The sequence below is a fragment of the Protomyctophum parallelum genome (genome assembly GCF_964188405.1).
Source record: "Protomyctophum parallelum genome assembly, chromosome: 21".
In the NCBI taxonomy this organism is placed as follows: Eukaryota; Metazoa; Chordata; class Actinopteri; order Myctophiformes; family Myctophidae; genus Protomyctophum; species Protomyctophum parallelum.
Window position 1 is genome coordinate 34,618,641 of NC_139713.1, and position 23,081 is coordinate 34,641,721.

The 23,081-nt window shown below is 41.4% G+C and overlaps 1 protein-coding gene across 1 annotated transcript; it reads left to right on the plus strand.

The window, feature by feature from the left end:
• The first annotated feature begins 2,888 nt into the window (after window positions 1-2,888).
• Window positions 2,889-22,034, plus strand: ptbp3 (polypyrimidine tract binding protein 3). Its single transcript, XM_083792900.1, has 14 exons — window positions 2,889-3,034; window positions 9,849-9,909; window positions 12,666-12,832; window positions 13,629-13,775; window positions 14,141-14,341; window positions 14,760-14,870; window positions 15,119-15,284; window positions 15,598-15,666; window positions 16,571-16,698; window positions 16,808-16,841; window positions 17,853-17,945; window positions 18,817-19,033; window positions 19,836-19,913; window positions 20,097-22,034. Exons 2-14 carry the CDS (start codon window positions 9,885-9,887, stop codon window positions 20,227-20,229), a joined length of 1,569 nt encoding a protein of 522 aa, XP_083649026.1. The 5' UTR covers window positions 2,889-3,034; window positions 9,849-9,884; the 3' UTR covers window positions 20,230-22,034.
• The last annotated feature ends 1,047 nt before the right edge of the window (window positions 22,035-23,081 follow it).

A 23,081-nucleotide genomic window follows, 5' to 3' on the forward strand; every position in this document is an offset into this window, starting at 1 on the left:
AAACCAAGAATGCATTTGTCATTTTAGCGTTGCCTATTCACAAATAGCAGATCTACAAGCTCACAGAGCGTCACTTCGTGCCGTGCTGTGAACTTGTACATCTGCTATTTGTTTGTTTAACATTTTTGAAAGATCTTGAAAGTGTGACAACTGATTTTAGAAGGCATTTGTAGAATGATGCATGAATTACGAAAACAGTCTCTGCATGGTCAACACCTGTCGACGCATAACGAGGCTTCATTGCTCTGAGACGTAACGAAGTGATGGTGTGAAAGTGGCTGAAATTATTTTGGCTTTCAACATTGCAGCTACAGGAAGAGATTAGAATAGGGAAGATAGAATAGAGAAGAAAGGACCACAACTTAGAACAAGTCAAAGCAGGAAGGCAGTCAAATGTACAAATTGTACAACAGGTATACATAAGGTGCATGATCAGTTAAAACTAATTCAATGCATAGGTGGCACTATGGAAGGGACGAATGCTTCTTGTGCAGGTGGACAACATATCCAGCATATTAAAATAGCATCAGACATCAGGTTCAGTAGTATACAATTATTGTTTCATCTGCATGGCCTAGAACAGGATTTGTATGTACTGTGTATGTATAATGTAGGGATATTATCCGTTCCCTAAGAAGTAAACCAGTTACAGCTCATGGCACCACATGTACAATGTCATGAAACATCCACCTCCGGCCATAAACCAGCAAAGCGAGATGTAATGCCAATGTGAAATGAACTCAATTGTGAAATTTGGTTTGATTCCTATCCTCATCAAACTTGGCACAAACACTGTTCAGAGCTCTCCCATGACTATAGTCATACCAGGGGCTCTAACCCATTCTGACCTGAGATCAGATTCATACGAGGTTTCCGCCGGACAAACACTGGGTCTGATGAACCCATTCTGACCTGAGATCAGATTCTAAAAAAATTCAGTCGTTCTTCGATTTTTCAAAAATAGCAGACCTACAAGCTCGTATCGCGCCACTCGGTGGCGCGATATGAGCTTGTAGATCTGCTATTTTTAAATAGCTAAAGCATAACATGATACTGACACCAAAATGGGTGCCCGTTCAGAATGGGCTAAGGGGCCACAGGCACGCCGATGCACCAATCCATACCAAATGTGGGGGTTTGGCATGAGAATAGCCACACCAAAAAAAGTTAATTGCATCCATATGGGGCTCTACAGTTGTGTTACAGCAATGTTTAACACTTCAAATCCTGTAGTGAAGGCATACAGTATAGTGGCCTTCAAATATAGTTCTACAAATGCCAGGTATCGACTGTGTGTGGACACCTTATACACCACATTCGGACACTAGGTGGTGCTATTGTTCTATATTATGATTATTATATTTAGAATATTTATGGCCCATATATAATGCTATACTAAAATTGCTGCTACTGGTACATGCAGAATGAATAGGTACATATAAAGGTGCATTCAGTAGAACCTCTCATCTTTCTGTCGGTGTATGGAAGTCAATTCTTTGTCAATTCTGTTGTACATGGGCGGACTGGGAACAATAAGCAATAAGGGAATTTAAATGACAGCAGCCCCCACATCTGTCCAAAGTGATGTCAAATGTATAACATGTAGCCAAAGCAAGTCAACCAATCGGTCAGTCAGTGTATGAAATGTTGTAACTTGTATGTGTAGAGGACTAGTACTATCATGCTGACCCCTTTAGTTTTTATTACTTCCATAATGAAAGTACTGTTTTCTTAAGAAATTTTTCCACAATTATTCTGACAGATTTGGGTGGGCAGCCCGGGAAGGTTCAGAAACCTGCAATGGCATTATCGGTAGGCAGGTTTGGTCATGGCTTTTATTCCAGCATGCTAACTTTCCAGCAACAGAAAGGCTGTAATTTCTATTAAATTGGAATCCCTATGGGTAGGCAGGTTGGTTTCTGTATTGTCCATGAGAGACAGAGTGAGAAGACAGATAATGGTACCATCCATTCAAACATTAAAGATGAATGCTGTGATTTTTGTATATTTTGTTTTCCAGTTTTTCATGTGTTTATGAGGTGACAGTACTTCATTAGACCCCTTGCTGTTGTTGTTATGTGCATTGTGCAATGATGACTTCCCTTTGTATTTAGGGTTTCTTCCATGGAGGCTGAAACCTTGACAGTCAAACGTGCCAATGAAAAACAACAGTGATATAGTGACATCACAATATCATCCCTCCCCTAACCCCTCCCCCTTTGTCAACAGCTGTGGGTGCTGCTCCAGTTCAGGTGGAGCACCACCCATCACCTTCACCACCCACCATCCCTAATTATCATGAGTGTTTACTAATGTTATGTAGCCTTATAATCCTGTGTTAACGGGTCCTTGGTGAATGGTGATATGCACCAACTGGCCCATAATAGGGTTTATATCGGTTGTAATAGTGGTTCTGGAGAACCAGATCTCCAGTTGAATTAGTGGTTCTGGACAACAGTCTGTCTCTATCCGACAGTTCCGACTGAATCGATGCCGGGAGTGCCACAGTTTGAAGTCAAGTTCCTGAGGTGAACTCCAGACACCTAGCCTACACAGTACAGTACACACACATGCATGATACACACATGCATTGCAAGCACACAGATTTGCGTAGGCCTAATTTAGGCCTAGTTAGATTATTACCCTCAGTATGCAATATGCATGTTTTATTATACATGTCTTATTATAATAATATTATTAGTGTATTGTTATTAATTAGTAATAGCTTAGTAGTAGTAATACAAGTAGGCCTGCCTATTCGTTTGTTTGTTTGTTTGTTTATGTTCACACTAAGGGTGGGGTGTGTCCACTGATGGGTGTGGTCTCGAGGCAGCGCCGCCATTTTGTCGTCGTGACGTCACGAAGAGAAACCGGAAGCTGGAGGACCACAACATTTTCTCTCCTCCGCCCGCGAGCCTCCTGTCTGTCTGTCTCTCTGTCTTCTCTCTCTGTCTCTCCTTTTCCTCCTCTCTTCTCCTCTCTTTTCCTCTTCTCTCCCTCCTCCTCCTCTCCTCCCTCATTCGGAAATGGACGGGTGAGTGTTTTGTATTTTGTTTCAATTTGTTCTTTTCCAACCATTCTTGTGTGTTTTTTTTCTTCTCTTCCTTCCCGTCGAAAAACGAGGGGCGCGTGCGCTTCGTCAAATGAGAAGGGAGGAAAAAAAACAACACTAGGATAAAATAGATTAATACCAAAAAAGTATTTTCATTATAAACGGCCTCCTCGTTTAACTTCCATATTTGAGTTTTGTTTAAATTTCCGCGTTTATTGTTTTGTTATTGTTTGTTTTGTATTATTATTTTTTATTTCCGCGTTCGGAGGAAACAAAAAAAAGTTGTCACGAGGAAGAGCGGGGAGGGGACGCTCGAGCAGGAAATAAACCAATATAAATAAATCAAATAAATGCCGAAAAATCGACGCGTCCTTTCTTTCCATTTTAGTCGAACATTCTGGGCGAAAACAACCTTTAAAAACGGCGACGTCGCGAGCGGTTCGTTCGTGGTTGTTATAGAAACAGACGGAACGAGAGTGCGCGCGGCCATTTTCCAAAACACCAGCCGCGCGCGAGAGAGAGAGGGGCGTTCATTCCGACAAAAACGCTGCATTTTTATCATGTATATTTGATGTGTTTACTGTGGGGGCCCATTCGATATTTAAATAAACAAACACGAACAGCAATATAGTATTCTCACGATACATTCTGGTTTTGCTGTTGAGGAAGTTGCGCTGTTTACACTGTTGTTGATGGGAGAGGGGGCGTGACCATTGTTATGGATGAGGTGATGGTTGAATTACTGCGAATATTGGTACATTTTCCAGTATTTGTGTGAATTTAAGGGCCATGTTGCATGCACTTAGTAGTAACAGTAGGCCTAGTAATTACTCAGTAGTAGTTTCGTAATAGTAGTAGTCACAATAATAACAGTAATTGTATCAAGTAGCAGTCGCAATGAAAGTGTAATAGCACTGTAGTACTGTAGTGTAAAAACTAGTTACAATAGTAATATGAGTATAGTATTACAAGCACTAACTGTCACCACCACTACCAATAGGTCTAGTAGTTTTTTGGCTCTCAACATGATCATGTTGTATTTTTGTGTTAGCGGCAGTAGTAGTTACAGGATCAGTAGCCTATAAGTTACGACTCGGTTACGACTATTACAATAGTCGTAACAAATCTAGTAGTAATTATAATAGTAGTAGTTATAACAGTAGTAGTAGCCTAATAGTAACAGTAGGCCTACTGTTACTAGTATTAGGCTTTCTGAAAAGCCTATAGGGGAAATTGTCAAGGACCCCTGAAATGATATGTATTTGGCCACTCATCCTGATCTCAAAATATTTTGTTCCAGGGACCTTCAGAAGCAAAGATTTCACAATTTTTTTCCCGATAACAAAATTGCAGATCTACAAGTTCAGAGCACGAGCTATGAGCTTGTATATCGGCTATCTTTGAATAGCCACAATCTAAAATATTGCTTTTTAGCTCAAATCTATTGTAGGAGAAAACTATAGCTCAAATCTATAAAATGACACAGATGCTTTCCCGGTCTTAATGGGTTAAAAACACACACGGAACGACAAAGACTAATGGCATTTAATTCAGTGGTAGACACCTGGTTGTATGCACAGTAGACATAGCAAACATAGTAGAATCAATGTAAACACATAGATACTTAGGGTAGCCATGATTGATAGTATCAAATCGATAATGAAGCATAATCAAAAGAAAGTTGATAAACTGTGAATACTGAATATCAGGATGATATTTAAATAATACTGTTACATGATTAACGGATAATGTGAATACTGAATATCAGGATGATATATACATAATAATACTGTTACATGATTAACTGATAATGTGAATACTGAATATCAGGATGATATATACATAATAATACTGTTACATGATTAACTGATAATGTGAAACTGAATATCAGGATGATATATAAATAATAATACTGTTGCATTAATGTAGTATCATTGTAATATAACAACTATAATAATTTAGGCTAAATAGTTGGGTAATGGTGTGCAAGCTTTTTGCAGAACCTTACAGAGTTCCTACTACGGCTGCTGAGATTATGTAACAACCACTGCGGATACTGTAACAACTATTATTACTTATTCTTACTGATACTGTCAATCTACTACTATTGCTGATACTAAATATTACTATTATTGATTCAACTACTATTACTAATACTGTAACTATACTATTATTACTAATACTGTTAATATTACTGATACTGTAACAACAACTATCACTGATACTGTAACAATTAATGCTAGTGCTATTACATACTATTTTACTACTACTACTAATATTACTGATACTTGAACAACTACCTAGGCTACTAATACTGTAACTATTACTAATACTGTTACTATTACTGATACTGTAGTGCACTACTTTTTCTGATACTGTAACTACTATTTCTACTACTACCACCATCACCAGTATTACTACTTATACTATTGCCGATCCTGTAACAGCTACTGCTGATATTTTAACTATTATTAAGCTACCACAAATAGTTGATACTACTACTACAATACTGAACCCACCATACAGTCTGTAGTACATTTGTGTATTTGTATGTGAGCTGTGTCGGCCATGTTGGGTCTGGTGGTGTCTGGTTTCTCAATGAAAACATGGGTTTGAAGTTGAATTGAGATCCAATTTCAAGGCGCTCCACGGTTTTAGCGACCATTCAATCGGTAGGAGCATGTAGTACGACGTCTACGCACAGTGGCATAGTAATACTGTAGTACTTCTAGCAGCCTTGCTTGAGGGCAACTGGACCCCTACTACTCCCAGGGGGAGAATGAACTGACAACCATGTCCATCCACGAGGTTTATAATCTGTCCTGAAGTGTCTTATTACAAGGGGTAGGAACCCATTTGAATTATATATTAGACGTATTCTCTCTCTCCCTCCCTCTCTCCCTCTCTTTCCTTTCCTATCCTCTCATCTGCCTGTCTCTCTTTTTCTCTCCTTTCCTATCCCCTCTCTCTCTCGATGACGACGGTTTGTTTAAAATATCAATTTGTTTGCGGGGGAGTCATTTGCAGGTAGGATGGAGAGAGAGTGAGGGCACGTGGTTGTACGGGGCACACGCGCACAGGGAACTTATTTATTTGTGGTGTGGTTGGAGGGTGGAACTGCCTTCTCTAATATTTATATCATGATTGATTGGACATACTATTTTCTGCTACTGCTGGCTGCCACTGATTATTATTATTTACTAATATAGTAGTATTACTACAAGTACCACGTGTACTATTAGAGCTAAATATCTTGCTGATCCAATTTCTGCCAATACACATTCAGTCCTAGGTTTGTATTCAACACAGTTGACCATCTCTTAATCTGGTGGTACATTTGAATGTGAACTCTTCAGGTGAAGAACATCTTAACCATTAAGCTCCATTTTATACTATACAATGGTGTCGTACAAATATATAGTGAAAAAATAATAATAGCCGATTCACAATCACAATGCATCACATCACAATGCGCCCTGTTGATAATATACAATCCATCCATGTATTCCATTTTTAATAGCTCTATTATCTAGTCCCTGATTAGTTGAAGATTGCCGTACTCTTGACCCAACCATTTTGAACAATTACTGTAGGCCAATTCTAAATTGCCATTTAAAAAATATAATGTAAAAAAATCTGGAATGCACTGTCTGGTTACAACTTCTGGCAGCTGTGACAAGACAATAATTGAAAAATGTCAGTAAGGATTTTGCCGGCGCCACAGTATCAACACTGCACTAGAGTCACAAATGTGCCGGTGCAGTACTTAGTTCAGACTAGTCATTGGTCCGACAAACGACAACCTACCTCAAACACTAACCTAACCATAACCGCAAGCACAGGAGCAGCGCATGTTCGAGCGGTTCCCGCATGTCGGACTAATGCTCCGTCGGAATTACGTGCGGATCCCCAAATGATCTTGTAATGGATTGAAGCTGACACTGGTGACAGTACCGGTTTTGTTCAACTTGAGTGCAGCACTTGAGTGCAATCGTTTACATCAGAGGTCTCTATCTTGCTTTGCACCAAGGATACACTCTCCAGAAAAACGCGATCGCAGAATTCATTGCATAATCAGCCAAATGGTATTTCTAAAAGGACGCATATTTTATGCAGAAGTGGTCCTTAGGACCACTTTTCAATATATTATGATTATTTTTCGCGGATCAGTGCTGGGGATGTGGGCTTTGGACAGTCACTGGTTGAACTGATTCCATATGTATTCATTATGAACCCACTGACACTATATATATATAGAATTTTACAATCTTTATAAAGGCATTACAGGGATATTTTATGTTGTTGTCCAGGCCAACAGGACACAGGTTAATCCATAAGACCTGAGGCCTTCTAAATACTAACAGTTTTCTGAAAAAGCTGTTATTGTTATTTTTCAGTGGTTCTCACCCCATAAGGCCGCCGACCCCCATCTCAAAATATTTTGTTCCAGGGACCTCCAGAATTAATTGTGATGAAAAGTTATGCAAAAGGACACAGGTCTTTTCCCTGTTTTAATCGCTTATCTGAAAATGTCCTTTGTGTCTTCTCTATTGATTTATCAGGCAATGCATGTGAGGGTTAGTTTTCTGTTGGATTAATGCTACACGTAACCATTAGTAATTCACTTCCCCCATTCACCTGAACGGTGTACAAGCACAGTGTACAAGGTGAACTGCACTACTGCCCATGCTATTGTTTTTGAATGGTTCTGCCATGATGCAAATGCATTCCATTCAATATGATAATTGCAGTTTCAGTATGCTAAGGTCTGATCTGAAATGTTCTGCTCAGTGCTGCTCGCTCAGTACTGTTTTTGAATGCTTAGCCATTTCTCTGATGCCGGCAATTAAAGATGGAGTGCCACAATTTTTGTATTTTTCCAGTTTTTCATGTGTCTATGAGGTGACAGTACTTCATTAGACACCCTGGAGTCGTTTTTATGTGCAATGATGTATTCCCTTTGTATTTAGGGTTTCTTCCTGGAGGCTGAGCCCTTGACAGTCAAACGTGCCAATGAAAAAAACTAATATAGTGACATCACATTATCAGCCCCTCCCCTATACCCCTGCCCCTTTATCATACAACTACAGCTGTGGGTGCGGCTTAAGTTCAGGTGGATCACCAACCATCACCACCCACCAGGCAAACCAGGCATACTTAATTAACTGGTGGGGTGCCCACATAAAAACGACATTTTAACAAATTATACTGTACACTTTTTTGAAAAACTTCTTCCTCCTTATATATAACAATAAGACCTGATGATCCTGTTTTAGGGTGGAAAAAAGGCAAAAAAATAGGCATTGGAAAATAAGCATTGACGATATTCAGACATCTTGGCAGCAAGGTGCTAACTGCTAACTAGGGGTAACTTCCCCATTGACAGCCCATTCATCCAAACAGAAAAGTACTGATTGTATTAAACAATGTCAAACTCACCAACATTGCAGCTGTGCAAAAATCTTGAATTATCTTTCTATCTGCAAAGTGTTTGTTTCATAAACATCCATGTAGAGTTGTTATGAGCTACCTAAGTATTGGAGTTTGGAAGCACTCAATAATAATGACAAGTAAGAATTATTTGCTTGTGCGTGCACACGCACAAACCAATATCCGCCAGCGGTTGCTCCATGCACGCCCTCCCTCTAGACCTAGCTACATGTCCTGTAATGGGTTAAACATTGAAAACTATGTTAACAAACTCGTTCCCGGTTATTAAAAGGTGCACAGCACACTGGTCCTTGTGACGTGCCAGCCAATGGGATAAACACTAATAAAACTAATGTATATCCGCGCACACGTAGCTCATAACCAGAGTGGCGTCATTGAGGGGGGCAGAAACCAGCCCTCGAGCACGGGAGAGTGACAAGATGGAGTTTTAAATAAATTGTTTTCAATGAGAGCGTCCAATGGCACAGATATCAGCAATTTTAGGCATGTGTGCAACTGTTTAACCCAGTTAGACCTGACTTCTAAATCCTGAGAATTTTCTGAAATACCTATGTTTCTGTATCAGTGGTGCTCAATATTTCATGTCAAGAAACCCCAAAATTATATGTAATTTGCCGCCGACCCCCATCTGAAAATATGTTGTTCCATGGGGACACCCCCAGAAACAAAGATTTGAGTTAAAAACGTTCGTTCTGAAAGAATATACATTCAAAGATTTGTGCCACATTTTCACGATTTCACAAAAATAGCAGATCTACAAGCTTGTAGCGTGGCACTCGGTGCCGCGATATGAGCTTGTAGATCTGCTATTTTTCAATAGCTAAAGTATAACATAATGCTTAAAACACCAAAAGGGGTTCCCGACCTGAATTGATTAAAGAATTGTACAGTGACAACTAAAGTCTCTGTAATGTTTATGTAAAAACGATCTAAAATAAAGGGATCTAAGATCATTTAAGCTGGGCCGTTGCCTGAGTCCAGTGCATTCTGTCAACTTCCGGGTCCAGGACTTTATATAACTATTCTGCTCCCCATCGCCGACCCTGATAGCCGCACAGAGCCGCCATTGGACTGGCCCCATGAAGTGAACGGAGATGTCGTAACTCTACTTCAATGCTCCGCTCATAAACAAACCCGTTCAGACATGTTTTTTTATCAACTCAGGACTGTCAGGAGATAAACGCAATATTTTCGTACAAAATCGTGAAAAATATGATCGTGTATAAGGTGATATTTTACGCTCTGAGTTCTCATCCAATAAAATTGTTTTTTTTACTAGTATGACCTCATGAAAAATAACAGAATGAGAAAATATTTTGATGCATTTTCCTCTCTCTCTCTCCAGGAATCTTAGCTGCCTGTCTGTCTGCTTCTCTCTACCATGAACACCACTAACCCATTGACAGGTAAGCTGTGTGTGTGTGTGTGTGTGCGTGTGTGTGTGTCCTAGATGCTGATCTTAGCTAACCTATGATTCACCATTCAAGTCCCAGTGACCAAGAACAAGGAAATCACATGGTCGCAAAAACCCGCCTGCCATCACTCCCATTTAGCGAAATTTCGAGAACGCTCTCTCTTCCTGTATCAATCCACTTTGGCCACGACCACCACCGTTACATTTTCAATGGACTCTTAACTATTGAACAGATGGATAATTTCCCCCCCGCAAACGCACAGCAAATGGCTCTCGTTATCAACGGTCCGGGATGCGATCGTAGTGAAGATGAATATTCTGTGACTTCTTAAAAGGCAAGTAAAATTGAAAAAACTCTTGCGCTGGGTGGTAATCATAGACTGTAAAAAATATGGACAAAGCGTTCCCCGGGTCTAACATGAACGTAAAATGAAGCCTGAAATCCCTTGCATTCTAATGCACTGTAAGTCGCCATCTTTCTAGATCCGTTTTAGCCCAGCTGGCCATTGGCTGGCCCAGACAACGAGGCGGGACTTCCCCCCTTCTTCTCCGTTGGTTTTTATTTTGACTCGAGTGGGAGGGGAATCCCGATCATAGACTGTAACGGTAGCCACGCCCCTCAGAACATGCGCGACTTTATGGTCATTTTTTAAATAAATGGGACCATAATTTTCAAAAAAGAATATTATGACATTAGAAATGAGACTTTAAACTAGTGACTGGAAGCAGAAAGTATTCATGACCATGTTTATTAAGGTAATACAGTCTAGGTGAAGTTGGGCCAAAATACATGGGCCTCTATGGAGCTATGGGGCTTTTTGGGTCCAGTCCAGCGCCACAACAGGCCATTATATGAACTACCGATTTCAAATGAGGCTTCACGAAATATCTGGCTGACTGCCCCCCTGGTGGTAATAGAGGGTATGCGCGCCAGGTGAATGAAAAATCATGTGGCAAAGTGAGTTTAACGTTGTTTTACGTCGTTTAATGCAATCAGATAGGACTTTTCTATTCGTGTATGGGCTGTCAAGGCCAGAATGTGGGTTTTTTGCCACTCAGTAGGTGTTCCCGTGTAACTTCCGGGTATGATGATGATGTCACACGCATACCCTCTATAGTGTTCAAACCCATGTTAGGACCACAATGGAAACGAGTCCCCCTTTTTTGTGTTATCCTTTTAACCTAAATATCTGAGGTTAAAAGTGCTGTTTGCATTTATGACTAATAAAGTGTTTAATCAATCAGTCAATCAATCACTGATGGGTATTTAATATAGGTGAACATCAGAAACAAACTAGGACTGACTGGGGAACAACACTAATATACACACGAGGACTGATTCCAAATGAGACACATCTGGGGAAGAGATGGACATGGAACCATGAAAACTAGAACATACAGAAATACACCAAGCAAGCAAAGTCTTTGACTGTGACAATACTATATTAACTCATTTTGCTGGAACCCCCAGACCTCCACTGTATTAGGGGCGTGAAGAGTGTTGTAAAAATGTTTACCAGTACACCAATTTAACCAGTATAGTTGTGGAAGTTATTCTATGTGACATGATGCAGACGTGGACCATTCTGCATCGATGCAGTGACATTTCTTAATCCATTCTATATTCTTTTTTTCTTACTTGCTTTTTACAGTTGCTCAATTTTCCTCTACATTTCCAATTTTCAATATTACTGCTTTTTCATCAGTTAGTAAAGCATTCATATTAGATACATATTATGAACTCCTATTTTAGGGTTATATGGCATATATAATCACTCTCCTTAAAACATGACATTAAATTAAATTGTAAACCTAAAAAAATGATATAAGTAGCCTTGCCGAGCCATGAGGCCCATAGGGCAGGAGCCTATCTCCTGTTTCTGTAGCGTGAGGCAAGTACACCCCCTGGACATGACGCTAGTATGTCGCAGGGACTTACCCCCAATCCAACCCTTGATGCTGAGTGTCAAGCAGGGAGGCATTGGGTCCCATTTTTAGAGTCTTTGGTATGACCCCGGCCGGGGATTGAACCCCGACCTCCCAGTCTCAGGGCAGACACTCTAACCACAAGGCCACTGAGCTGATATAGTGCATTATAACTTTACTGTAATATACAAAAATTAGGTTTTCACATCTCTCAGGCTGATACTGAAAATACAATAATGTAATAATACATGGCTTTATTACTAGAAGTCTTCACTCACTGCAACGCTCTCATGTCTGGTGTACAAAAAGAGGCAGTTTGTCAGTTGTATGTGTGCTGACAAAGACCAGGCACAGTGCACACATAACACCCCTTTCAAAGTCCTTGCATTGGTTGGCTCTTCAAATACATTTTAGTATCCCATTGGCAGTCAATGTGTTAACTAATATTCCTACTTAACCAGAAGACGTGTTTATTTAACCTGCATGCCTATTTAACTTGTACACATATTCCTCACCTCTGCGATCTTCCAATACACTAATGATACAGTTTTGCACCAGTGTTAATTTTGACAGCAAATTCTGATTTAGTCCTAGTCATTTGAATAACACACCATTTAGTTTTAGTCATCTGTTTAGTCTTAGTCGACTAAATATCAAAAACGTAGTCTTGTTGTCTTAGTCAAAAATCACCCGTGTGAAGTGAGGGGCGCTCTTATCGTACATCATCATGACGTAAAATTGACACTACACTGACACACTCAACAAAATTAACACTGTTAACATACTGACATACTGTAAATCTCTTTCTCTCCCTCTTGTCAGCGAATGGCAGTGACAGACTCTTCAAAAGTGAGCGTGCTCAGTCGGTCCCGTCCAGAGTGCTGCACCTCCGACGTGTCTCCGCTGTTGTCTCTGAGAACGAAGTGATCTCACTTGGACTTCCCTTTGGAAAGGTCACTAACCTGTTGATGCTAAGAGCTAAAAACCAGGTACTGCTGCACAGACTGCAAGACAACAGTGGGGTTGGAGGTGGGGGGCTTGTGTGATAGCAGCAGCCACCGTGCTCCGCCAAACTTCTGTCAACCCAACTGTCATTGCATCTCTGGATGTACACAGATTTATTATTTTATTTTACTGACGGCACGGGTGGGTGGCCGTGGGCCCCAGATTACTGGTCCCCAATGCAACTGTGTTGTCTGCGTCACGGTATTTACGGCCCATGCTGCTGCAGCTGTGGGTAGTTCTAATACTAGTAGTAGTACTGCTACTATTACTACTACTGCTGTAGCTTAACCCATTAAGACCTGAGGCTGATTCTATACACGTCTTCTGAATCTAAACATTTTTCAGTATCAGTAGTTCTCAAACGTTTTCATGCCAAGGGCCCGCCAAATTAAATGTATTTGGCCGCCGACCCCCCATTTCAAAATATGTTGTTCCAGGGAACCCCAGAAGTAAAGATTTGAGTTAAAAATGTATATCAAAGATTTGCAAAAATGTTTTCTAAAAATAGCTGATCTACAAACTTATAGCACGACACAAAGTGATGCGCTATGAGCTTGTGTATCTGCTATTTCCAGGTACTACTGCAGGTACTTCGAGCTAATATTATTAAAGCGCTAGTGCTATTCCTGCTTTAGCTAAATATCAGGCACTACTACTGGTACTACTATTGTTAGGTTCAGGACTAGCGATTTAATCAAATCTGTTATTTGCATCCTATTTACAAATCTTTTTTCCCTTTTAATTTGTTGTGTGTGTGTGTGTGTGTGTGTTGTCCTCTAGGCATTTCTGGAAATGGCTTCCGAGGAGGCGGCGGTCGCCATGGTGAACTACTATGCCGCAGCCCCCGCCCATCTGCGCAATCAGCCAATCTACATCCAGTTCTCCAACCACCGACAGCTCAAGACTGACAACCTGCCCAATCAGGCTGTACGTTAAAATAATAATAATATTATATATATATGATGTCGGGGGGAAACCTCATAACTCCATTTTTGAGGCATAAATCAGTGCTATTGAACACCCTTTACGTGTGTTGTTTTGAAAATATTTAACCAATGGAAAATAGTAAAAAGTGCTTTGGACAAAACCTTTTATCTCCATTGGACCCTCAAAATGTCTGCTGAAGAAACTAACTCCACCACCTCTCCCCCTCTCATGGAAGTAATTGACAATATAGAATGCTCAATGACAAATTTAATCATTATAAAAATAAAATAAATGAACATCTATTTTTTCATAGAGTAAACATAGAGTAAACAAGCATTACATTTTGATTCTTATGATCTCTTCAGAGGGCCCAAGCGGCCTTGCAGGCAGTCAATGCACTGCCCGGTGCCCCGATGCATGCTGGGAACATGGTGGCCGCTGGCGGAGCTGGGCCTGTCGCCGGTGTGGAAGGGGGCGGGCCCCCGCCGCCCGGCCACAGCACTGCGGTGCTGAGGATCATTGTGGAGAACCTGTTCTACCCTGTCTCGCTGGAAGTTCTCCATCAGGTAATAAATAAAGTATTGGTCTTCGTAGTACTAGTCAAATTGGCAGTAGTATTTATAGTAGTACTACTGCTTTAATCCTCACTTGGCCTGAATGTATGAATGTGTTAATGGTTGTGATAATGAATGGCAGTAGATCGTAAGAAATCTACTGCAACATAAATGTGCAAGATAAAGTTCATGTTGAACATTGCCCTACGGCTCTGGACTGGTTCAGCAGCTGTCACAACTGTACATGTGCATGTTGACTCACGCATTGTGACGCGTTAATGAGCTGGTAGGTTTTTGCCTACTGTTCACCATAGAATCAGGTTCATGGGATTATCTAGCAGCAGTGCTATTAGTAATATTGCTATTAATAGTACCTGTAATACTCCAACTTGTCTTTGTGGATGTGTGTTGTTATCCGTTATCTGTCCAGATCTTCACTAAGTTCGGAACAGTGTTGAAGATCATCACGTTCACGAGGAACAATCAGTTCCAGGCATTGCTCCAGTACAGTGATGCCCAGAATGCCCACAACGCCAAGATGGTGAGGATACTGATAACCTACAATATCAGCTATAACTGTCTGCTTATAGTGACCAATAATGATAGTCATCTGCTTTTTTGTGACCGATAATGGTAATTGTCTGCCACCTCTGATTGATAACCATCAATTATCTTCTTGTTGTGGCCGATAATGATAATGATAATTTATCTTTTTGACCGATACCGGATAGTTGTCCGATTATTGTGATGAATGACCAACAGTATTTATTGTGACCCCTTGACCTCCAGAGCCTGGACGGGCAGAACATCTACAATGCATGTTGCACGCTGCGCGTCGAGTACTCCAAGCTAACCAGCCTCAACGTCAAGTACAACAACGACAAGAGTCGTGACTTCACTCGCCTGGACCTGCCATCTGGCGATCAGCAGCCCATGGACCCCGGAATGACCTTCGGTAAGATCAAGGTCTTACAAGGGTCTTTCTTATTGGGGATCATTTAAGGGTGACTGATCGTCGATCTGTGATAAAGGAACTGTTCGGGAGTCTCGATATTGAACAAGATCAGAATCATACTTTTTTCCCCCCCAGAATTGTGCTCTCTAATCCTCATCACGCTGGCTTCCATATTCTTCCTAATTCAGGGAACAAAATGCCTTGTCGCTTGGGTTGCCATTGAGAACTTTTAAGATAACAAGCTTGTTTACAGAACCTACGATCAGCCATGCAATTGGCCAACAACATTAGTAATTATCTGTTTGTTTTATAGCTCCTGGCATCATCTCATCACCGTACGGAGCAGGATTCGCTCCGACCATGGCATTCCCTCAGGGTGCAGGTACTAGTACTACTACTAATAATGATACATAACGTAGCCTGTGAGTTAGTTCAGGCAGCATACACTCGAGAGGTTAACACGCTTGTGCATTACAATGTGGGCATATACAGTGTTCTGCAGTGTTTGGCAATTTGGACCAATTGGGTGGGTTTTTTAAACTCACTCAAGGCTGTGTTCTTTCTGCGTTCCTTCTGCGTAAGCGTGTTATAATAAACTTTATTTCAGACCCGTGGGTCCATGTAAAAGAAAACGGCACATACGATAGAAAAAGACAGTGGTATATAAATATATAAAATACATCAAGTCTGATCACCATTCCTCACACACACCAGTACATGTCATGAGGCGGCTATCTAGTGCCAACTCCACAAGATTCGGGCAGGTAAGTTACTAACTAAAAAGTATAGAGGCTGTTACGTATTGTTTGTTGTTATGCACGGTTGGCTCCCACCGCCACCCCAGCACCACCAGTGGGCTCTCTATTAGTTCTCTTCCCCATGGGGGGTTGTTATTGTATAGTATCTATCTCCCTGCCCTTAATGGTTAATGATGGTTGTCTTTTTGTGCTGAACATGGAGAAAAGATTATCAGAGCCTGAACGGCAAGATAAATTATATATGGGGGTTCACTGTAATTGACTATAATTGCTGATAAACTGTGTCTTGGATTTCTTAACAATCCCTCCAAGAAAACAAAACGTGTTCTTCAGCAGTCAGCCTACACGCAAAGTACTGAAAAGACTTGTGTGGTGACTTTGCCATGGGAATGGTCAAAGAACTAATAAAAATGAACTAAATAAATTTACAAGGGAACATTTGCAGCTATTAAGGAAATGCTACATACCACATATTCCCTGAATGTTGCCATTGCCTTATGAACAGACTACTTCACCCATTTCTTTTAGGTCTGTCAATGCAGACGATGCCAGCTCCTCTCTCTCTCTCTGCCTCGGTCAGTCGAATGTCCCTTGCCCACGGTGCAGGTCCACCGTTGGGCCATGCTGTGTTACTGGTGTCTAATCTGAACCCAGAGGTACCCATATAGTACACAATAAATACATACATAGTACACACTAAATGCACATATGATGTGCATTGTAGTACTGCTGTACATTAATGTGTACTTGTTTTTCTTTTTACAGGCTGTGAACCCACAAAGCCTGTTCATCCTATTTGGTAAGTCTCTCTTTGATAAACAATCTCTCTCTCTCTGTATGTCTCTATGTGTCCCACTATGTACCTTAGTGGGGCTTTCTGTAGTCGGGTTTGCAGTCTTTAGTCATGGTGCGGTTGGGGAGAGCAGAGTGGGCTTAGTGTCCCATTGGCCGTATAGGGCTAGTCTCCCATTGGCTTAGAGGCCAGCCAATAATGAAAATCTCGCCACTACTAGACCACGTGACTCGACTAGAAAGTCTGATCATTGATCAGCTGAGCTCTGCAAGCTGGTAAAAAATGGCTCTTGATAAAAAAATTGCGCACTAGTTGACTGCTCTGCTTGTGTCAGTCCAAGCCCTGTCATCTCTTGAAACAGAGCAGAGGAGAGACTGTATATTACACAAACTCAACAGAGACTCCTAAAGGAATCGGATGCACATAAATTAAGTAACAGATAAACATTATGTTGCCTGAATTAAATAATTCAAGCCCCCCCTATAATGATAGGGGAAACACTGCAAGTTTGTATTTAATTGTAACTCATACAATACTCTAGCAGTGTTACACGCTCCTTCTGTTTTTCAAAGTCACCGTCAGCAGTTCTCAGGCTGGATTTAACACATAAATTAATTATACAATTGTTGTGCAATGCTTTGATGTGTGTAGTTCAGCGTGGCAGCTCAACTACCTTCTCTATCCAGAGCCGCCATCCTGTTAGATTCATCCAATATGTATGAAACACCCATTGTTGCTGGCCGCCACCAATTCTATAATAGGCTATTAGCGTCAAAACAACCCATTTAGACCTGAGGCTGATTCTACAAATGTCTTCTAAACCAGGTTCTTTCAAGATTTCAAAAATAGCAGATTTAGATCTGCCTATTTTTAATGGCCAATGCTAAAATCTAAAATGACATAGATGCTTTCTGAATGCTTTGTAAACTCCAGGTAGCCTAAGTTTCATTTACAAACAGTCTGAACCAATCTCTCCTCCTAAACCTGAATTCCCTCTCTGTCTCTCTCTTTCCGTAGGTGTGTATGGGGACGTGTACAGAGTCAAAATTCTGTTCAACAAGAAAGAGAACGCTCTGGTCCAGATGGCTGATGGTACTCAAGCCCAGCTCGGTACTGAACTTCTCGCTATCAATAGTTTACACCACCAACACTCTTTATTTAACTGACAAAAGTTGTTTAAAAATAGTATGCGTTAGCTGAAAACACCACTCAGATTAAGCATTGTCACATTCCTCCATTGCACTCTTTCAGCACTCTTTCTTTTTTTTTTTTTTTTAATAATGGCTGTTTTATGGTCTTTAGGAGGAGATATCGGGGGAGTTTTCTGCCCCCTATCTCTCCCCTGCCTCTTTCCACAACTAGTCATGACTAGGTTGACCATACGTTCTCTTTTACCCGGACATGTTCTGTTTTGGTGGCCTGTCCGGGGGGCGGGGGTTATAAATCCCTTCAGATTTCCGGGGGTTTAGCGCGTGTATCACGTCACATGGATTAAAGTTCTCAGTCACCACAACTCAATTCAGTCTTTGGGATTCCACAGCAGCCAGTACTGTATGTCTTCCACAGAAGCATCTCTTGTACTGAAACTTGCCGATCTACGAGCTCACAACACATCGCAGCGCGACGTGTTGTGAGCTTGTAGATCGTCTATTTTCAGTTATTAGCTGTTTTAAGATTAAAGAGTATTTGAAACTATAAATAGAAAACATGTTCAGAAGTATCTTCCATAAAACCATAATCCTCTCGAATATATCAGAAAATTAAAGCCTCAATCTAGAACAATAGAATTATAGCATCTAAACATCACAGTCCTACATATTAGTTCTCTTGTTTAGGAAACTTTCATGCTGTTTCACAAATCACGGATTCAGACTCGACACAAATCCTAATCTGATTTCAGTCATGAGATTTTTATTTAGCTTTATTCCATGCAGTCACAGACCATTAAATCATCCATTGCCTTGTGCGTCTTGCGTTGCAGCCATGTCCCACCTCAACGGCCAGCGTCTCCACGGCAAGACCATCCGTGTCACACTGTCCAGACACCAGTCGGTCCAGCTCCCCAGAGAAGGACAGGAGGACCAGGGTCTGACTAAGGACTATTCTGGTTCTCCGCTGCATCGCTTCAAGAAGCCCGGCTCCAAAAATTTCCAGAACATTTTTCCTCCGTCTGCAACCCTCCACCTGTCTAATATACCGTAAGATATCAGTACAAATACCTGTTCATTCACAGTATAGGGCGGTACACCAAAAGTTTGGCTTTTCTTTCTTTCTTTTTTCTACAGTAATGGAGAAAGGGAATGCATAACATAAAATGTCTTATTATGGACTTTTGTATGTTACAAATTAATGAATGAGTTCATTCATTGATTATTGTAACACACACACATGCAACCAAGTGTAAAATCTGCCATTACGATGCCATCAATGTCCGCCAAAATGCATTTTTGACGACAAAATCAACTAGATTTAGTAGACTAACTAAAACATTTCAGGTGACAAAAATATGACAAAAACGAAATGAAACTGTTAAAAAAACTAAATACAAATTTGCCGTCAAAATCAACACTGCATGCTTGTTCTCAGCACACGTGTCTCTTATGTGTAAACTACGATGAAGACAGAGGGGTAATAGCAAAGTTTATTAACTACTCGGATGAGAACAAAGCAGAGAATGAAGTTAATACGTCTAGTCTCGTATATTCTTTTCCTATTAACCCATTCTGAACGGGCACCCATTTTGGTGTTAGCATCATGTTATGCTTTAGCTATTGAAAAATAGCAGATCTACAAGCTCATATCGCGCCACCGAGTGGCGCGATACGAGCTTGTAGGTCTGCTATTTTTGGAAAAATTGAAGAACGACTGACATTTTTAGAATCTGATCTCAGGTCAGAATGGGTTAATCAGACCAGTGTGTGTCCAGTGGAAACCTCGTATGAATCTGATCTCAGGTCAGAATGGGTTAAGTTAATCTCTCTTTCTCTGTCTCTCTGTCAGACCTTCCATTACAGATGAAATGTTGAAGGATTTGTTCTCCAGCAGTGGGTATAGTGTCAAGGCCTTCAAATTCTTCCAGTGAGTATTAGTATTACTACTACTACTAGACAACTATTATTGCTATTACTAATACTACTAATATTCCTAATACTCTTACTAATATCACACCACTGATACTAGCTACCTACTGACACCATTTTGATCTCTCTCTCATCAAACCCCTCCCTTGTCTTATCTTTCTCTGTCTCTCTCTGCCTGTAGAAAAGACAGGAAGATGGCATTGATCCAACTCGCCTCTGTGGAGGAGGCCATCCAGGCGCTGATCGACCTCCACAACCACGACCTTTCCGAAAACCACCACCTCCGCGTGTCTTTCTCCAAGTCCACCATCTGACGCCTCCCCAGTGTGACTGTTGACCTCCATGTGACGACCATGTGACTAATTTTCGATTGACAGGAGAGACGGACCAACTGTTGACCTATAGGACCCTTTGACGAACATTGACTTCCAAATGTCGACCTCCACCCTCTTGACGCACATTTGGCTGATGGAGAACTACAGGATGTCATCACTGTAGGAATGCCCCATTTCAGCTTTGACTCGGGCGTGACATGAGCGAGACGATCCCAAAACTCTGACATTTGGATGAACGTATATGAAATTTAAATTTCAGACAATTGATTGTGATCAAAATATGACAGTAATATATATACCAGGACAATAGATGCCATAACCAGTAATATACCAGTAAAATATATGTAATAACCAGTAACATACCAGTTAAAAAAAAGATGTAATAAACCTTAACATACTAGTAAAATGGATGTAATAACATGTTATTATACTATAGTAACTTAACTGTCATTGCTATTACCTATCAACCATTACTGATAAAAGCCAGCTGGTTTTACTGGTACATTGTTACTTTATTACATATATTTTTAAGTATTCATACTTTCATAATTAAGTGAATTTGGGGGATTGATGCATATATAGTAGCTAGTAATTGATGTCTACTATAAAAACTTTGACTTTTAACTCCCCATACTGGTTGATTGGCTCTCATCCTAGACTTGTTGACTACCGGGACAGGTTGACTACCTGGACAGGTTCACATCCTAGACTTGTTTACTCCCTGGACTAGTCACCCAGCTACTCTACCCCCTTCTATTTACTGGCTCGTAATCTGGCTCACTGGTTGGCCAGTTGATCCGTTAGCTGACTGACCGAGCTAACCGACAAGCTAATTAGATGGCAACTAGTTGCCTTTTGGACGAGCTGACTGGAAAATGGACTAGTCGGTTTGTGGAGCACTAGCTTTGGGCAGTGTTCGGCTAGTTGCTGGGCCATCTACTTGTCGACGTACCGGCCTTTCTGGAAACGTTTCTGTTTCCCAGCCTTTTTGGGATTTGACCACAGCCCTCCTATGACAAGGCAGACAAGCAACTGCCTCATATGGGCAACCGCATGGGATGGACAGGAGGGGAAGAGGCAACGGAACCAATAGGAATGCGAGCAATTCCCAATTCCAAGCCTTCGTGCCTCCAAAATCCTCATCCATGCAGAAATGTGTCTGACCCGCCAGAAGAGACCGCCTTCCCTCGGTGTAGCATCAAGGGGGAATGATCCTAGGAGCTTGCCCCAGGCGCCCCCATCTCTGGGGCCTCCTCATAACGCACACCCGCCCCTCGCTCTGTCTACCCAAGTGGAAGGGACCATTGTTGTGATTTTCGAGACTCTTTGGCGTGTGTGTTCGTTTTGTTTCTGCGGCCCCCCTGCCCGACAAACCCCTTCATCATTCTGTAAAATACACATTTTTACAATGGGTTTTCTGAAAGACAACCCGACTCCTCTGCCCTCTTCACCCCAAATGAGGAAAGATGGTGGGAACATGGTTTACGGTAAAGATCCTTCATTCAGGTTGTATTACTACTACTTCTACTACTAGTACTACTACTACTAATACCATGACTACAACCGCGACATTGACGTTTGCAAACGTTCCTTTGTTCCCCCCGGAAGAATGGGCAAAGCCACCCCCCCGGTCGCTCGTTCTAATCACAGAGTTCCTGTATGTCACTCTAATGTTTTTAGTTTGTTTTTTAAACAAGGTTTCAATGTGAAAACTTGCTGGGGGTTTTGTACCACTATCGGAGGGGGGGAGGGGGGGGGGGGGCGATTTTACAACAAACGATCGCCATGGAGACACACTTGGGGGAGGGAAAGAAGGGGGTAGTGGGGAGAGGCGGGGGGTCTTAATCTCTGGGGGTTTTCTTTCTAAGGCGGGTCGTTTCTTTCGGAGATAAGTTTTTCAGGTGATTGGGAGCCGCCCGGCATGACCACTGAACTCCTACCGTCAGGTGACCGGGGGGCCACCCAGTTACGACCACCAGTCTTCTACTGTCAGGCGTCTGGGAGACTTAACCAGGGGCCTTCTACCATCAGGTGACATCAGAGATGCCCAGTTCAACACTTGATCTCCTAACCGGGCTATACCGGTCTCCCGAAACATCCTTGACGGGGGAAAAAAAGCAATCGGATGAATCGCTAACAAAAGGAATTCCTACTCGCAGTTCATCCTCCACAAGAAAAATATATATCAACCATCCCCTCCCCCCCCCCCCCCACCCCCCAAAAAAACCAAACAGATTGAACTTCTCTTCGTTTCCTTATGTGCCTTAAAATCCTGCGTTAGTTATAAGTCTTTTTCTTTTTGTATGATATTTTGAATCTTTTATCGGCGGCGATGGGGTTTTTCTTTTCCTTTTTCGTATTGAATATTTTTGTTTGTTTGTTTGTTTTTTGGTAGAAAATGGCTGTAGAAAATGTTTTCTCGTTTCCTTTCTGTGGTCTGTGTTTTTTTGAAGATTATGTACTTTTAAATGTTTTTTGACGGTTGATGGGGATTGTGGGTAACGGTTCGAGAGGGAGCATTCATTGAATGCTCCTCCTGGAGCATTCAATTTCTGCCATGTGATTGAAATGCAGAATAAAAGGCCTGAATGGGCTATATGCACACATTTTGGAAAGAACTTGGCCCCCTTCCCTATTTAATTCATAGGTGTTAACAATGATACTAATGAAGGCTCTGTTCCATTCTGGTCAAACAGAGTCAAGGTGCTGCTATTGTGCGTGTTGGCTCACTGGAAACACTCTGCTATTTGTACACTCCCAGTTATGGGGGTCCTTGAAATTAAAGAGTTTGAGAACCACTGCACAATAAATGGAACAGAGCCTTACCTAGT